The sequence below is a fragment of the Peromyscus eremicus genome, chromosome 7 (assembly GCF_949786415.1).
Source record: "Peromyscus eremicus chromosome 7, PerEre_H2_v1, whole genome shotgun sequence".
Classification (NCBI taxonomy): Eukaryota; Metazoa; Chordata; class Mammalia; order Rodentia; family Cricetidae; genus Peromyscus; species Peromyscus eremicus.
Window position 1 is genome coordinate 18,313,858 of NC_081422.1, and position 18,473 is coordinate 18,332,330.

Here is an 18,473-nt window from a genome sequence, read left to right on the forward strand (position 1 = left end):
ATCACTCTACTTCTAAGCTCAAAATCATGTCAGTCTATAATTGTTTCACTTTATTACTGTTTTCTCTAAAAATATTTGAACTGACATTTCCTAAAGGAAATCTCTCTATCTATAGCTAAGAGGCTCCTTCAAGTCAGCTGAGCTTTGGAACGTCCTTTTCCCACAAAAGTATAAAGCTGAGAATTCGGGATTTCATTGAAATAAGGGGTTTAAGTTTGCAAATGACTGAGATTCATCATTGAAGTACCAGGATTCAGCATTTAAATTAGGTTTCAGCTAAAACAACGCAGAAATCTCCACTTGTGGTTGTGGGGATCTAACGCTCTCCTTGCGGCCTCTGCAGGAACCAGGTACACATATGGTGTACACACAGCATAGCCCAACACCCATACACATAAAAACAGCTTTAAATCATCACACCAATAGTTCTTTTAGTCTATCAGAAGTCAGAATAACTTTAGCCTTAAACATAGTTATTAATTTTCTATTCTAATTAGTACTCAGAAAAATAATCAATATGAAAGTGAATATAGATTTAAAAAAATTATAAAATGTGGGCCAGTTATGTCGCTCAGTGGTAGAGAGCTTGCCTAGCATGCATGAAGTGCTGGTTTAATTCCCAGCATCCAGTATCCGGCCATGAAGACCAATGGCTGTAATCTCAGAACTTGCAAGGTTGATGGATCAGAAGCTGAAGGTCATCTTTGGCTACATAGTAAGTTCCAATCTAGCCAAGGATAAATAAAACTTAAAAAAAAAAAAAAAAAGGCAGTCAGTAGTGGCACACGCCTTTAGTCCCAGCACTCAGGAGGCAGAGGCAGGCTGATCTCTCTGTCTGAGTCCAGCCTGGTCTACAAAGCAAGTTCCAGGACAGCCAAAGCTGTTACAAAGAGACACCCTGTCTCAAAAAACAAAACAACAACAAAAATCACAAATGGTAGAAAGTATATAGAGAAAGTTCTAAAGCAAACCTATAAGGAAAAAAAATTGAGAAATTTGAAAGAAAACTATAAAGAATTATGAAAGAGAAAAAGGATGCCCATATACATATAAGAGCCCACAGAATGAATTTTTTGTCTCTACATAGATACTGTCAATTATTCCAATTTATAAACCAAAAATATACAAGAGTGGTTAGTGAGACAAACACACATGGACCAAAAATCAAGGATTAGCTATTGTTTTGAAGAGGACATTAGGTTTTTTAATTATTAAATTCAATGTATTCATCAGAACATATACTCAACCAGCAGCTTTAACCGAACATGATTAAAAAATAATACAGGCAGAAAATGATTTCTTCAGCACATTAATTTTAAGTAAAGAAAATAAAGCAACCTTTTCCTGGAACAAATAGCCCAGTGCCTCCTGCTCTCTTACATCAAAATTTATCTAAAATGAACAAAAAAGAAAAGAAGAAAACAAAAAGATCCAGTATCATTCAATGTGTTAAGACTAGTCGAATTACTAAATAAAAGTTACATACAATTTTAGATATTAGCATGTTCAAATAATTTTTGTGTTAACAGTAGTCAAAACTAAACATGGCCAGCACTTTGTCTATCAACCGAAAATAATACTTTCCTAGTTTTAATGTTAGACTGGCTTGTATTAATCTAATAATCCCATGGGGAAAAATGAGATCCCTGAGAAATGAAGTGATTTTGCTCAGAATGCAGAAGTTACCAGCTTAGCACGCATGAGCACCGAGGTCCACCTGCAGTGCTAGCAGAAAGGAAACTGTCAATTACAAGCTGCGCAATGACAGAAGCCACGCCTCTTCTTCATGCAGTTTACCTCTATGTTCTCACTATGGAAACCGCTAATAATACACAATACCCAAAGACAGCATGTTCTCCCCACATGTACAAGTCAATCTGAATGTCAACAGTGATTACCAGGGATGGAGAAGGGAAACAGGAAAGGGATGGAGTGAAGGGAGGCTGAGGTCAAGAAGTACGAAAACATAATCTGGCCAGGCATGATTACCCATGCTGGTAGAGACAGGAAGATCAGGAGCTCTGTCAGCCTTGGCTACACATGACAAGCCTGAGGGTAGCTTGGGCTATAGACCTTAAGTCAGATAAACAAATCTGAAGCATTAGATCCAGGAAGTATGGGAAAGAGAAGTTAAAGAGATATGGCTGGCACATGCCTGCAATCCCAACAGTGAGAGGTTAAGGAAGGAGGACTGAGGAAGTTCAAGGCTAGCCTTGGTTACATAGCGAGTTTCAGGCTAGCCTCAATGATACAGTAAGATCTTGTCCTAGAAAATATAAAAACCTAAATCCATAACATATTGAATTGTTTTAAAATATAAACAATATTTAAATGCAAGACACAATATGTTTGAACTGTCACAGAAACCAGTATAGACCGAAGATTTATATATAGTATTAATATACAAAACACTCCCAACACTTATCACTCATGTGTACCCCTAGCTACTACAATGTACAATTCAAACATCTGAAAGTATTGGGGGTTTCTATAGACTGATGTAGTAAGTGTAAGACAGTCGTGAGAACAGTGAGTTACCTTGTCCAAAGCAAACCTAGTCTCTCCGACGGAAGATAAGGACAGTGTGTGGGATCCAACCAGGGCAAAGCTGCTGGTGCGCACAGCACCGAGACCTCCCGGACTGGCCATCACTGCAGAGAAACGAGCCATATTTAGTCCCCCTGGTTTCCTAAGTCTGAGGAGGATTGGCCCAGAGGCTCAGTTTCAATGCTCAGTCCTCAGTTGACGCATCATTTGGGAAGAACTGGGAGGTGTGACCTTGTTGGAATAGCCTTACTGTGTCCTCTCACTGGGGGAGATGTGTCACTAGGGGTGGGCTTTGAGGTGTCAAAATCCATGCCAAACCCAGTCTCAATCTCTCTCAATCCCACCCTTCATCCCTCCCACCTCCACTCCCTCAGACAGACACACACACACACACACACACACACACACACACACACACACACACCAGCTGCATGTGGATCAGAATGTAAAGCTCTCAGATAATGGACTCATGCTCTGAAACTGTAAGCAAGTCCCCAATTAAATGCTGTCTTTTCTAAGAGTTGCTTTGGTCATAGTGTTTCTTCACAGCAAGAGAACAGTGACTAAGACACTAACTAATAAGAAATGGCTTCTCAACATCCACATGAATGAAGTCACACTGGCAGAGAGACTCTGCCTCATTTTCCTTTTCATTCTGTCTCTTTTGTTTGTCTTTTGAGACAGAGATGCATCATCCCTTTGGCCAGGCAGGCCTGGAACTACAAGACAGCCCAGAATGGCCACGAAAGTACAACAACCGTCTTGCTTCTGCTCTTCAAGTATCGATGTCACTCACAAGTATGAGGCTCCATGCCTAGTGTCCTCCAGTTTTACTTTAGTGTGTGCATGTGTATGTGCAGTCTTATAAGATCAAGAGAATAATTTGGTGAGTCAGTTCTTTCCTGCCATGTTGTGGCACACAGGATCAAACTCAGATGTTAAGGCCTACATACAAGAATCTACCTGCTCAGTCATATCACTGTCTCATCTCTAAATATGGACGAAAATCAAAGATCAAGCTTTCCTAATGAAAGAAAATTATTTAAAAGATTATCTTTAACTGAAATACAGGCGCTTCTTAACATTTGGCAAAGTTATGTTTTTAATGACAGAGAACTTAAAATTTCCCACATAAATAAAGCAATTTCCCTGCAAAAAACATAGAAAAGTTGGCAAGCTCAGTAGGTGAAGGCATTTGCTAAGCCCAACCTAATGGCCCAAGGTCAATCCCTGGAATCCATATGGTGTAAGAGAACTCACTGTGACCCACACATGTGCATGCAGTAAATAAAATGACAAGAAATATGGAAAAGATTCCCCTACTATTGGTACTCCTGAGTGACCTTAGTCACATAGATCTGTGTAACTCCATAGATTAGAGAACTACATTGTTGGAGGCAAATGAGGCCAGTGCCATCACAATCCACTTTGAAAACCTGACCCTAAATTCATTTTAAAGGACTTTCCTTGATCACTAGCACCCCATTCCCAGTAACCTAGAGAGATGCTTTGGTGACATGTTATAATCAGTATAGTTAAAGGAAGCAAACTCTATGGAGTCGATAATAAAAACAGAAGCAGAGCTGAAGAATAACACTGCTTGTTGGAACTACCAAGTGACTAGCACTGACAGCTACATTCTAAAAAAACCCTAATCATTAGCTTATACTGTTGCCCGAAAAGGCTACAATCAGACTACATGCTATTCTGGCTAGTAATATATATTGTTTTAAAAAGTCCATGAAGGAAATGTTTTCCTGTGGCTTGAGGGATGGCTTAGCAGTTAAGAATGCTTGGTGCTCTTGCAGAGGACCAGAGATCAGTTTCTAGCACTTATTAAGGGTAGCTCACAACTGCCTCTAACTCTAGCTCCAGGAAATCCAATACCCTCTTCTGGCCTCCATAGGCATTTGCACTGCACATGCACATACACACACACACACACACACACACACACACCATAAAAATAATGTTAAAACTCTTAAAAAAGAAAATATTTTCCCAAAGCAAATCAAGAAGGCACGTGTATGTATGTGTGTATGGTTGAATATTTTTATAAAGGTATGCAACTGCTATATTTAATTATTCTACAGCTTCAAATAGTTTAGATCCACTCACCTGAAGAATGAAGGTTGCTTTTCTAACAAAAAAAAAAGAGGTGAAGAAGATACATTAATTATCTATTATTTAGTATGCAAATTTAAATGTTAAGTACAAGTTTTACACAAGGACTACAGTTGAGAAAACATGTTTCTCACATTAAGTATCAATAATTAACATATCTTTATTTATTTTGAGAAAGTCTTACTATGTCCAGACTAGACTGTAGCTTATAATCCTCCTGCTTCTGCCTTTCAAGTACTGGGATCCATTAGTGCATTTTAAAGACTTCTACAGTATTAAAAGCTGGTAGTCAATTGTAGTTTTATTAAAAATGTAGATCTATCAAGAGGATTTGATTTTTAGAAAAATTCTACTTACTGAAGTTATAGATGTGAGGAGTCTCTTTGGAGTAATAGCCTAGAAAAAGAGAGAGCTTAGCATATTTTCTATTAAATATTACAATTCAGAGCTTAAAACTAATGTTCTTACATAGAAAATAACTGTTAAATATAAACAGATCATACTTAATTCCTTTATCGAGACTTTGCAAATGTATCCTCTTTGAAAGTAGAGCCAAAATACTTTGTTTTATTTAGTTTTCTCACTTCTACCCAACAAAAAAGTTAGAATAAAGAAAGATTTAAAAACTGAGGACAGAAAAAAACTTCTATTTTTTTCTTTTTTGGCTTTTTGAGACAAGGTTTCTCTGTGTAGTCCTGGCTGTCCTGGAACTCACTCTGTAGAATAAGCTGGCCTAGAACTCAGAGATCCACCTGCCTCTGCCTCCCAGGTGCTGGGATTAAACTCAAGTGCCACCACCACCCAGACAGAAAAAAATTCTAATGATTTAGGAAGCAAACAAAAGAGCAAAGATTAGAAAGGTGGAAACCAAGGCCCTAGTAATCATATTTCCCAACAAGCTCAAAGTTTAAGCAATATTCAGAAAATAAGATATTTTGCACGTATTAGAAGGGCCCTAATTACACTTATCATGATCACTTATATATATTTACACTCGACAGTCATACCTACTTAATGCAGTCAATAGAAATGTGGGGCCTATTTAAAAAAAAAAAAAAAACACCTTAAATCACTGAAACTTGTAATTAAAACTAAAATGATGGTGGTGGTTTGAATGGGAATGGCCCTCATATATTTGAACGCTTGGTCACTAATCAGAGGTGTGGCCTTGTTGGGTAGGTGCGCCCTTGTTAGAGGAAGTATGTCACTATGGTGGGCTTTGAGGTTTCAGAAGCTCAAGCCAGATCTAGTGTCTGTCTCTTCCTGCTGTCCGCTGATCCAGATGAAGAACTCTAAGCTACCTCTCTGGCACACGTCTGCCTGCCATGTTTCCCCCAAGACAATAATTCCATTCAGTCTAAACCTCTGAACGGAAGGCGGCCCCAGTGAGAGGCGTGCCTGGTCAGCGTCTCTTGCTGACTAGAGGACACTCTCCAGCAATGCTCTCATTAGGTTGCAGCTCTCACCTTGGACTTGGAGGCTTTCTTCTTCTTATCAAGGCCTGATGAATCTTTCTTTTGTACCTACACACAAATCCAAGATATAACTGCCTTAAAAATCTAATGTTATTAAGTAAATATATTATTGTTCATTTCAGAAAGCTTTTTAACTGCTTACCAAGCTGTAAACTTCAACATTTATTTCAAAGTCATTGGAAACATCATTCCTGAAAAAAGAGTATTAAATAAAACTGTAATAAAAAATCTAAAGTTATGCCTTTAAAAATAATGTACAAACACTGTTATAACACTCAAAGACTCCATTGTATTTTTGAGAAATACAATAAACTATCAAGAATAATAAAAAATGGTAAAACCACATTTTTTCTTAAGACACACTTCAGTAATATTTGTGTTATAAAAACCAGGGTCTTTAGTAATACTACAGGAAGGCAGTGAGGAACAGTGCTTACCACCAAGCCTGTGGGACCACTGCAGCTCTAGCCCAAGGCTCCCACAGCTGTCCTCTTGCCTCCAAAGCTACACAAAGAAACCCCGTCTCAAAAGAAAAAAAAACAAAAACCAAAAACCAAAAAACAGATAAAAAATAAAATAAAATATGTATTTGATACTAATTATCTTTTTTGTTGGTAATAAAATATTGTTACAGCTGGCAGGGTGGTGTATGCCTTTAATTCCAGCACTTGGAAGACAGAGACAGGCAGATCTCTGAGTCTGAGGTCAGCCTGGTCTACAGAACAAGTTCTATGATAGTCAGGGCTACAAGGAGAAACCCTGTCTCATAAGCCCCCCCCCCAAAAAAAAATATATATATATATATAAAATGTGATTTAAAGCACCTATAAAAATAATGGTGCAAAATACTGACGCACTATATATACTGCATATCTATAGTCAAAAAGTATCAACGCAGAAAATAAATCAGAAGAAGAGCTAAATGGAACAACTGAAAATTGGACTATCTGTTCATATTTACAGAATAAACAGGGGCCCAGAAGATGGCTCAGAAGCTAAAGGGGCTTGCTGCCCAAGCCTAGCAACCTAAGTTCAACACCCAGAGCTCACATAAAGGCAGGAGAGAACAGATTCTACAGTTATCCTGTAACTTCTACACATGAGCTGTTGAACACATCATACAAGTATGCACATACACACTGATAATCAAAGAAATAAATGTTTAAAGATTTAATTATTTTTATACGTGTGGGTGTCTTGCCTCCATGCATGTCTGTGTACCACATGTATGCAGTGGCTGCAGAAGCTAGAAGAGAGCACTGGATCCTTGGGAACTAGAGCTACAGATTGGTGTGAGCTGTCATGAGCTCAGGTAGTGGGAACTGAACCAAGGCCTTTGGAAGAACAGCCTGTGCTCTTAACCACTGAGCCATCTCTCCAGCACCTCATAAATAAATAGGAGGAGGAGGAGGAGGAGGAGGAAGAAGAAAAGGAAGAAGGAGGAGGAAGAAAAGGAAGAAGGAGGAGGAAGAGAAGGAGAAGAAGAAAGGAGGAGGAAAAGAAGAAGGTCTGGGGGAGGTGCTCTGTCTCTTCCTGAGGAGACTGACAGCTGACGGTTCCGAGGGTGGGGTGGGAGAGGACATAGGACATTTCTCTGAGTGGGCCAATCACTGACAAGTTGCCCACACGACTATAAGTAACCCCTTACCCATGGTCCTGTAAGCAACCCTAATTTAAACTCATTAGCTCACCAAATAATAATAACTTTAATAAGACAGACCAATTAAGGGGATGGGTTGCAGCGTATTGGTAGAGCACTTGCCTAGCACATAAGGCTCTAGGCTTGATTTCCAGTACTACCAGAAAGAAATAAAAGGACTGAAAGTAGATGGGAAATTGTCAAGGAGAACAAAGGGATCAGCAGGAGTGAAATGGGAGAGAGGGTAGTGAGGAGTTAATATAACCAAAAATATATTATATGCAGGTATGAAAATGTCATGCCATTATGTATAAGCTATGCTAATAAAACGATTACATTAATCATAATAAGTTAATAAACAAATGTAAATACATTTTAAATACTATCAAAGTTTGGGACCAGGTGGTGGCGTCATACACCTTTAATCTCAGAACTTGGGAGGCAGAGGCAGGTAAAATCTCTTTGAGTTTGAGGCCAGCCTGGTCTATAGAGCAAGTTCCAGGACAGCTAGGGCTACACAAAGAAACCCTGTCTCGGAATAAAGGCGGAGGGGGGGGGGGGGAATTAAAGTTTGAGATGTAGTTTGCTGATAGAACACATGTTTAGCATGCACAAAGCTGAGGTCCATCCCACAAACTATACCAGATAAAACAAGATATAAACATCACTCAAATGCCAAGACTGTCTTAACTCTATTAAAAGAAAAACATGCCGGGCGGTGGTGGCGCACACCTTTAATCCCAGCACTTGGGAGGCAGAGCCAGGTGAATTTCTGTGAGTTCGAGGCCAGCCTGGGCTACCAAGTGAGTTCCAGGAAAGGCGCAAAGCTACACAGAGAAACCCTGTCTCGAAAAACCAAAAAAAAAAAAAAAAAGAAAAAAAGAAAAAGAAAAAGATGTCTGAACCATGAGATGCTCAATTTACTTACAGAGTAAATGTAGTAGTAAATGTCAGAGCGTCACCACTAAGAGAGTTTGAAGTACTTGCTAATGGTGTGGCGACCATATGCTCAGCTCCAGCTTTTAGCATAATTAGGTAGTAGTAATTTGATGCATCTGTAATAAGCAAACACATTGCAAAATTAGCAAAAGAACAACAAACTCAGCTAGACAGCACACTGGAAGGCCAGAAGTCATACTGCACCTGACCCACATAAAACTTTTATTTGCAATTTCTAAGATCAAATTTCCCCAAACAAAAAGCTAAGAAAGACACAACCTGATACCTCCAGTCTGGGAATAAGCATCAAGTCTCCTAATTACATAAAGCAAAAGAGCTTCATTCTACAATCCTCACTCTCTGCATACACCTCTGAAGGGAAATTATGATTTCTTATTTCAAAATTGAGATTTAAAAAGTATTAAAGTTACTCGAGGATAATACCTAATAAAAACATGAACTATTTATTCACTATTTATCACTAAGTAACGCTATCTCAAAATAAATACTAAATTACCAAGTTTTCTACATTATACTAAAACCAGGCAACAGGAAAAATTATAACCTAAATTAGCTCATTTCTACAATAATACTCAAACTTTTTCTTCATTTGTTTGTTGGAAATAGGAATTTCTTCTGTAACCCAGACTGGCTTTGAATTGGAGATGATATACTTTTGCAATCTTCCAAACTGCTGGGAGTATAAATGCAAGCCACCACATGCAGTGAATGTTTAAAAAACAAAGTCCTAGTCCTGGAGACTGACTCTGGGACTCACGTTTAAGGCAAAGCTCTATCACAGACTACAACCACACCTCCCTTTTAAAGGTGTTTTGAGAGGCTGGAGAGATGGCTCAGAGGTTAAGAGCACTGACTGCTCTTCCAAAGGTCCTGAGTTCAATTCCCAGCAACCACATGGTGGCTCACAACCATCTGTAATGACATCTGGTGCCCTCTTCTGGCCTGCAGTCATACATGCTGTATATGTAATAAATAAATCTTAAAAAAAAAAAAAAAAAAAAAAAGGTGTTTTGAGAACCACAGGTGTCCGATTGGCCTTAAGCTTCTGACCTGGGACTATAAGCTTGTGCCCCCAGTTCCCACTGAAGCTCAACCATGTAAAGGTCTCCATTCTTACTTTCCCCAAACCCCAAATTCACTTCTCAACTTTTTTTTAAGCCTTCTTCCTATTTTTTTTTTTTTTTTTTTTTTTTTGGTTTTTCGAGACAGGGTTTCTCTGTGTAGCTTTGTGCCTTTCCTGGAACTCGCTTTGTAGACCAGGCTGGCCTCGAACTCACAGAAATTCACCTGGCTCTGCAACCCAAGTGCTGGGATTAAAGGCGTGTGCCACCACCACCACCACCACCACCACCACCACCACCACCACCACCACCGGGCCCTTTTTAAGATTTCTTTACCCCTAGAGATAAAGTGTTTTTTTTTTCAAAGATTTATTTATCTTTTATGTATACAGTGTTCTGCCTGCAAGTATGCCTGCACACCAGAAGAGGGCACCAGATCTCATTATAGGTGGTTGTGAGCCACCATGTGGTTGCTGGGAATTGAACTCAGAACCTCTGGAACAGCAGCCAGTGCTCTTAATCTCTGAATCATCTCTCCAGTCCTGAGATAAAGTTTTAATTAAATAAAAATGCAAAAGAATCTTAAAATAATTCTTTTCGAGACAGGGTTTCTCTGTGCAACAGCCCTGGCTGTCCTGTAACTAGCTCTGTAGACCAGGCTGGCCTCGAACTCACAGAGATCCACCTGCCTCTGCCTCCTGAGCTCTGGGAGTAAAGGTGAGTGCTGCCACCACCCAGACTTAAAATAATCCTATTCAACACTTCACTCACGAGTTTCCTAGAAATTACCCTGCTGTTTTCAGATCCTGATGCCATAGTCCTCTTTACCCATTTGACTCCCATATGATTTAGCAGATTAGACAATTTTAAGAGGTCACTGTGGTTATCCAATCCAGAAAAGAAAAGGAAATAAAACTTCAATAGAGGTATACTCACTGAGTAATTATTACTCACACAACCAATAATTAAAAATTTCCAGAAGGAACTTCTAAAATGGGGTGAATTTTAACAAGAATAAAGTAAAATAAATTCTTTTAAGTGACCTGGCACATAACAAAACTAATTAATGAAAGGCAAATGGTATGTCCTGTCAAGATAACCTAGGAAAATGTTTTCTGTCATAATTCTGTTTGAGATAGAGTGATGTACATACTTGCATGGGTTGGTAAACCCATTATATAAGATAAATTTCCCCCAATTGTTCAATTACGAGGAACTGCCTTACAATATGAGGAATGACACTGTAGGATGGAAGCTTTGTATCATAATGCATACTCTACTTTTATCTTTCTCACACAATCCAGTCCAGGTGGCCCTCACAATTCTCCATGTAATCCAGCCTCATACCTGGTTTCTGAGCGGTGCTGCAGACAAAGTCTGCTTTCAGAGGCAAGCAGATTTCTGACAAAGTGACAGACCCTCTGGATGGAACAAATTCACTCTGAGACAGGACACCAGCCTTATTCCTCCTCTGAGGCCCTTCGTTCTTCAGCTTATTCAGCTCATCAATCAGAAGTGCTCTCTTCTCAGCTATGTGAAAACATGCAAGTAATATTCCAAACGTTAAACTGTAACTGGTCCTGATTGACAAATCCTGAAAGCACACTGCAGAGACAGCCCAACAAAAGAGCACAGACACAATCAGTGACTGTCTCTTTGATGGAACTGCTGGGTAAAACGTCATCGCTAGTGTGTCCCCAATTCCTTATAATGCTTCAGCTTTTAATCGGGTTTTTATGACGTGTCACCTTCCCCACTCAACACGTTCCATTGTCACATGAGATGAGACACACAGGAGTGTGCACACGCATGTTCAGGCTGGATGCTGTGTCCCAGGTGCAGTACACATACTTGCAATCAGAAGAAGTCTCTCGGCTTCAGCTTCTTCCAGGGACCCTTTCCCATGGTCTTCATCAACACAGCAGTTCAGAGCCTGGCTGGCCTGATAGATCACGGTCTGCTGCAAATTTATGTCATTATTGAGCTCCTAGGGAAACCACAGGAAGGATTAATTAGTTAATCACCATTACCACTTGATTTAAACTTAAATTCATCTGACTGCATAAAGTCCAAGCGTTAGTTTTATTGCACAAGTTTTTAGATTGCAGATTCTTCAACTGTGGCTTAACGGTGAGCATCACAGAAAATGTAACACAGTAAAAAGTTCTGAATACAAACAATTAAACGTTAACTCAAAGTCAAATGATGTGATGAATCCAAGATGCTCTGGCAGCACTTATCCATGCACACCTTCACTGTGGCCATACTTCTGAAAACAGAATGCATACAACCTTCAATGTGACACTACTGTACTGAAGGAGGCATGGAAGACTTTGTGCTCAGATATTCACTAGGGGAACCTGGAGTGTTAAGTACACAGGGTTATCCCATCACGGGAAGGGATGAAAAACCTCCTTATCCGTCCAGAAGGCTGGAGCAGACACTCTTTCTAGCATGGTGACCTTTGTGCTATCTGTTGTGGCTAGAGACCTTTCCCGGCATTGGGCCTTCCCCAGACTCTTTTTTTTTTTTTTTTTTTTTTTTTAAAGATTTATTTATTTATTATGTACAGTGTTCTGTCTGCATGTTTGCCTGCTGGACAGAAGAGGGCGCCAGATCTCATTACAGATGGCTGTGAGCCACCATGTGGTTGCTAGGAATTGAACTCAGGACCTTTGAAAGAACAGCCAGTGCCCTTAACCGCTGAGCCATATCTCCAGCCCCCTCCCCATACTCTTATTGTAAATTTGTTTTTCTCAGTCAACCTACCTTTATAAACTTTACAAATAGTTTTGATGTAGTCACATCTGATCTAATTTAGCTTACTTTGTCCTCAAGGAGGTTTATGTATGCTTTGTTGTGCATGCAAGCTTGAGTTAATCATGACCAGCATAAGTTTTCGCTGAATTGTGCTATGCTTAAATATGCCTAAAATAAACCACTCGGTGTCAGATTCCAGAAGTTAGAACCAACACTGGCTACTGAGTCCTGATGAACCAATATGCCTTCTTGCCTCCCACACTCATAACTGCTGGCTGAGAAGGTCACACTATATGGTATGAAATGAGCTTTTATTATATATTCAGAGTTTTCTGCTCCTATAAAACATACCAGTCAGGTGGGTATGGTGGCCCACGCCTTTAATACCATCACTCAGGAGACAGAGGCAGGGAATCTCTCTGAGTTTGAGGTTCAAGGCCAGCCTGGTCTACAAAGAAAGCTCCAGGACAGCCAGAGCTACACAGAGAAACCATGTCTTGAAAAACCACAAAACAAAACAAAACAAAAACAACCAAACAAAAGACCCATAACAGTCCTTCACTCTCAATACTCATGAGGCTGAAACAGGCATATCTCTGAGTTTGAGGACAGCCTGGTCTACACAGCAAGCTCCAGGCCAGCTAAGGTTACATCAGGAGGCGCTATCTCAAAATAATAAATATAACCTAACGGCCTAACTAATTAGAACAAACTTTTAATATTTTCCTACCGCTGTTCTCTAGTAGTTAGTAATTACTTTAAATTATAGTGCATATTCGGTTTTAAAAACTGCTGCTGTGCTGGCTTGGGCTCCATATGTCCGTCATTCAGTGAGGGCTGGGGAAACGGTCCGTTGGCCAAGTGTCTGCTGCACAAGCACGGGACCTGAGTCCCGATCCCCCGCACCCATACAGAAAGTGCCGCCAAACGAACATAACTGTCTTCTTTAGCACAAAACCCCCTGAGGACCACAGTAAGTTTCACACTTTACCGCTATCCAACTAATAGTTATGATTATGTTTTGGGGAGCAGAGAGGTGCTGGGGATTGAACCCAGGGCCTCACACATTCTGGGCATTACTATACTCCAGAGCTCCACATTCTACTCCAAAGTGATGACTTCACAGCAATTTTCTAAATAGCGTGTTCCTGAAGTTAACTGAATTCATGAGTAACTTAGCTCCCATGAATCAGATCCCACTCCAGTCACTCGGGGTTGAAATTAGTAGGGCCACAAGCTCACAATCTAGTTCAAGAAAGTCCAAATTCCCTTCCCATGCCAGAGCATACCTGCATTTTTTGTTTGATATTAACTTGACAAGAATAGACATTATTCTTTTCACCCAATTTTGAAGCAACATCTTCTTTTCGAACAATTACTTGCTTTATGGAAGGGCGCTCTGTTTCTTTGAATCTTTGAGACCTATAAGCATCAATGCTTCGGGGAAAAAAGAGTTACTGTTAGAAGTCCACTGAACAATAATAGTCTTTATTGAACATGTCAACAGAAACCTAATCTCACACTTAAGTATCAGCACATTTCCCCAAAATGGAAATGTCATGCGGTGGAAGGAAAACTGATAGAAGTTATTCCAGGCTGGGGCTGCTCATCAGTGGCAGACTTCCTCCTGCTTAGCACACCTGAGGTCCTGAGTTCAATCCCCAGGCCACAAACAGTTACCCCAGGCTTATAAGGCTCTGTAAACAAGAGCTAAGCTGTTGTTAACACTCCTCATGTCAACCTAAGCCAACACGGTGGAGGGGCCCTTCCCCACACCCCTTACCTATAGAGAAGATCACGATCATCAGAACTGATGCTGTCACCAGACTCAGCTCGAGGAACACGGGGTCTCTGGAACTTTCCTGGTTTGGGGCTTGCAGCACTTGGGCTTGTGTCTCTCAACTCCAATTTGGGTGAAGAAATTACATTCTACAGAAAAGTAAACAAGTGAAATGTTAGACTTTCAACTTTGTTTTTATGTGTTTTCTTTTTCTTGCAGAGAAGTAGTCTTCATTATGTAGTCCAGGCTAGCCTCCAACTCTTGATCTTCTTGCCACAACCTCCTGAAACCTGGGGTTACAGACATGTATCACCACACCCAGGATTTACATACCAGATGCTATGGATGTACAACACTGATCCTAAATGATACTTCATTTAATTCTGAGAAAGTAATTCTTTTCTGCTATTAGGAAATACATATCCAACACATCTACTGACTTATAATAAAATAACAAAATAGATTAAGCCTCTACAAAGTAAATGGATAAAAAACACAAATCAGCAAACCTATGAGATGCACTGCCTGTACCAGTCCATGGAAGAGGCCAGTTCTTCACAAGGCTGGACCAGACATCACAGAACCAAACTTCAAAAGCTGAACTAGGGGCTGCAGAGATGACTTGGTGGTTAAGAGCACTGGCTGATTTTCTAGAGGACCAGGGTTCAATTCCCAGCACACACATGGTGGCCACAACCATCTCTAAAATACAGTCTCAGAGGATCAATTCTTTCTGTGGCTTCTACAGGCACTGCACACACATGGCACACTGCACACACATGGCGCACCGCACACACATGATGCACTGTACACTCATGGTGCACTGCACACACATGATGCATAGATAAGCACTCAGGCAAAACACCACACATAAAATAAAAATGAAGGGGGAAAGTTCTTTACATTTGAACTAACGGAGCCATGAAGTTTTGCCTCATGCCCCACATGAGCCTGACTTCTAGTCAGCCAACTACCACTTACTCAGCATCTCAACAACACTTTTTATAGGAAAAATGCTTTCACAATAGCAGGATCCAGAAAATGCTTTCCAAAAGTTTGTCGACTCCTACAGCACAGACTTTACTACACAATTAAACACACTTACTTCTCATAGGCAAAAATGTGCTAATTACAATAGTTTCTATACTGACTGATAAAGATGTACTTGAGTCTGTTAGAAAGACTTAAAATTCATGGTCAGAAACTGCAGCTCTCCTTATACCAGCCTAACACACAAGGCCAGCTTGGGCTACATGAGACCCTGTCTCAAAAAAAAAAAAAAAAAAAAAAAAAAATCCAAAAATCAAAAATCAAAAAACAAAACAGAACCAATCAAGAAATCCTTTTAAATAAAAGTACTCCTAACTGAGCTCATCTCCAGAGCTACAGTTACTAAATTTAGGGTGATGGCAATTAACAGAGGTTAGGTCTCAGTGAATGCTACTTGTATTTCTGGTCCTAAATATAATTAGGACTGAAAGATTACATCAGCCCCAGAATGTAGGTACTGTTGCTGACCTTGTTTGACAGCTGGGAGAACCACATCATACAGAAGCTACAACAATTACAAAACACTACAACCAGAATTTGAGTCCAAATGTCATGCTTGCTAAAATATGTTAATGTTACCTGAGGTCATAAGAAATTACTAGAGTTTACTAGAGGTACTAAGAGAATTTTATCAGGTTCACACAACCCCACTGTCTAGAGGGTAAAAGTCATTTACCAAAAGTGGAGGAGGTGTGCAGTATCCTCAGTTTATTTTGCTAGGAGCCTGTGTACATGTAGTCTTTCTTACCTCTAGACTTACCACCCCGACCGTCTGGGCTAATGGAGCAAGTAAAGACATTGAAGAGATGTTCAGTGCATCCTCCTGTTCCTCGCTGTTCTCCGCTCCTACTTGCTCCATCTCCTCCTGGTTCTTTTCCATATCCAGTTCCCCTTCCGCTAGGACGTCACTAAAGATGTCATTAATGACTTTGGAGCTATTGATAGCATCATCATCCACACTCATCTCAACTTCCCGTACTACTTCTGAAAAACATTTCAATGGGTAGACACTAAGAACCAGTGTGGCAGAGGAGGCTGCGTTTTCATGCTTACTATAACAACAGAGAGTTACCCTAAAAAAAAAAATCACTTCCTAACAACAGAGAGAGAGGACAACTTCTAATACATATAAAATCAAGATAAAGCTGGACTCTCATATTTAAAAATATTTTAAAAGTTCCAAAATATTTTCTAAGATAGAAAGACTAGACTTACAAAAAAAACTAAACCTAATGCTTTGGATTTGAGAGTATTAAGAGTATTAAGTGAGAGTATTAAGCAGGAACACAAGATTCTGACTTTCAAAAAAGTACCAAGGGCTAGAGAGATGGTTCGGTGTTAGAGTCTACTTTTCTAGAGGGCCCGAGTTCAGTTCTCAGCACCCACAACGGGCTGCTCACAATGACCGTGACTCCAGCTCCAGGGGTACAACACTTTCTTTTGGCCTCTGAAGGCACCTACAGTCATATGAACACACTCCCACAAAGACACACACACATTATTTAAAAATAATAAATTTCAACAGGTGATCGTGGTGCACGCCTTTAGTCCCAGGAAGCAGAGGCAGGCGAACCTCTGTGAGTTCGAGGCCACCTGGTCTACAGAGCGAGTTCCAGGACAGCCAGGCTACATACAGAAACCCTGTCCTAGAAAAAATAAATAAAATAATAATAATAATAATAATAAAAAATCTCAACAACCACTTTCAAATGAGTCTCTTCTATTGTTAGGAGCTGTCCCTTCACACAGGAGTCAGCAAAGGAAAATATTAACGCCATCTAGGGTAATTTCAGAGTAACTTAACAGTGACCGTTAGCAGCACGGTCATTGTAAAATGACAGGTCATTTAAAAACAGTGCTTCTTCTTACATTATTGTATTATTGCTTATAATGGATCCAGAGCTAGCGAGAAATAAAGACTAGAAACCAACCAGTCTCCTGCTCAGCCTTCGGGTCTGACAAGACTTTTAAAGACTTTTCCTCTTCTAAAAACAATGTTATTTTCAAAGGGCTGGACTTTGTCATTTTGCTTTCAGTGGAACCTAAAAAAGTTTGAGAAAAATCAAATTAATGTGTGTGTGAACGCACGAGCACATGTGTGCCAGAAACAACCTGAAAATGTAAAATTAGGGAGTCATAAATCTTAATTAGCAAGCCATGCATGTACTTTTAAGTATTCTAATCTATACATGGAGACCTGTTACATCTGTTTCCTCTTCCTGTTTTTCTCTCCACCAAGAGGAAAAAGGACAGCAATAACACAAATTATTCTTTATTCAGACTGCTCCATCATTAGTTTTTAACTTAAAAAAGGTGTCAACGAAATCACTCAAAAACTAGGTCCAGAAGGGATTTCCTCAGACAACAGACGGAAAGCCGGAGAGCGCTCCTCTAAGATTGGAAACATTAGGCATGCCTGCTCTCCCTATTGGACTTAATATACGGTTTAAGATCTCATCAAAAGCAACTAAACAAACAATAAAAAGATATAAAAAAAATCCAAATTAGAACAGAATTGCCACTATTTCTGCTCACAGATGGCATCATCTAATGTTGACAACCCTGAAGACAATACCAAAAAATAAGACAGCACATGACCTATTAGAACTAATACAGTTAGTAAGTTCAGCAGAGTTAAATAAAGGAGCTAATATCAACACCTAAGTGTGGTGGCTCACACCTGAAATCCTAAAACTTGCGTGGCTATAGCAGAATTGCAGCATATTCAAGGATAGCAAGGCCTACAGAGCACACCACTGTCTGAAAGATACAACAATACATCCATACAAACACATCTACACAAGCAGTGGACAAGCTGAAAAGAATTCCTAGTGTTAATCTCTCCGGCAGTCAGGAAGTCTGAGCATTCATCACCACTGCATAAATCCAGGTGTACAGTACATGCACACCTGTGACCCCCGCACTTGGGAAGTGGGGGCAGGAGGGTCTCAAGTTCAAGGGGATCCTGGACGACAGCTTGGGCTTGGTGAGAAAGTAATAAAAAGAAGAAAATACTTAAGAATAAACTCAACCAAAGAGTCAAACAATCTGTATCTTAAAAACAACAAAATTCTGAT

At 39.9% G+C, this 18,473-nt stretch overlaps 1 protein-coding gene across 7 annotated transcripts in view; it reads right to left on the reverse strand.

Annotated features, from left to right (window-relative positions):
• Anln (anillin, actin binding protein) overlaps window positions 1-18,473 on the reverse strand; it is an 81,497-nt gene that overhangs the window by 14,629 nt on the left and 48,395 nt on the right. For 6 of the 7 annotated variants that reach the window (XM_059267514.1, XM_059267513.1, XM_059267511.1 and 3 more), the window contains 13 exons: window positions 17,328-17,438; window positions 16,145-16,380; window positions 14,350-14,495; window positions 13,856-14,003; window positions 11,658-11,793; window positions 11,154-11,336; window positions 8,714-8,840; window positions 6,289-6,337; window positions 6,138-6,194; window positions 5,029-5,067; window positions 4,666-4,687; window positions 2,539-2,651; window positions 1,339-1,392 (listed from right to left, as the gene is read on the reverse strand). In XM_059267514.1, the coding sequence (XP_059123497.1) occupies window positions 1,339-1,392; window positions 2,539-2,651; window positions 4,666-4,687; window positions 5,029-5,067; window positions 6,138-6,194; window positions 6,289-6,337; window positions 8,714-8,840; window positions 11,154-11,336; window positions 11,658-11,793; window positions 13,856-14,003; window positions 14,350-14,495; window positions 16,145-16,380; window positions 17,328-17,438 (1,421 nt within the window). The remainder of the gene's footprint in view (window positions 1-1,338; window positions 1,393-2,538; window positions 2,652-4,665; window positions 4,688-5,028; window positions 5,068-6,137; window positions 6,195-6,288; window positions 6,338-8,713; window positions 8,841-11,153; window positions 11,337-11,657; window positions 11,794-13,855; window positions 14,004-14,349; window positions 14,496-16,144; window positions 16,381-17,327; window positions 17,439-18,473) is intronic. The other variant, XM_059267510.1, reaches the window with a different exon arrangement.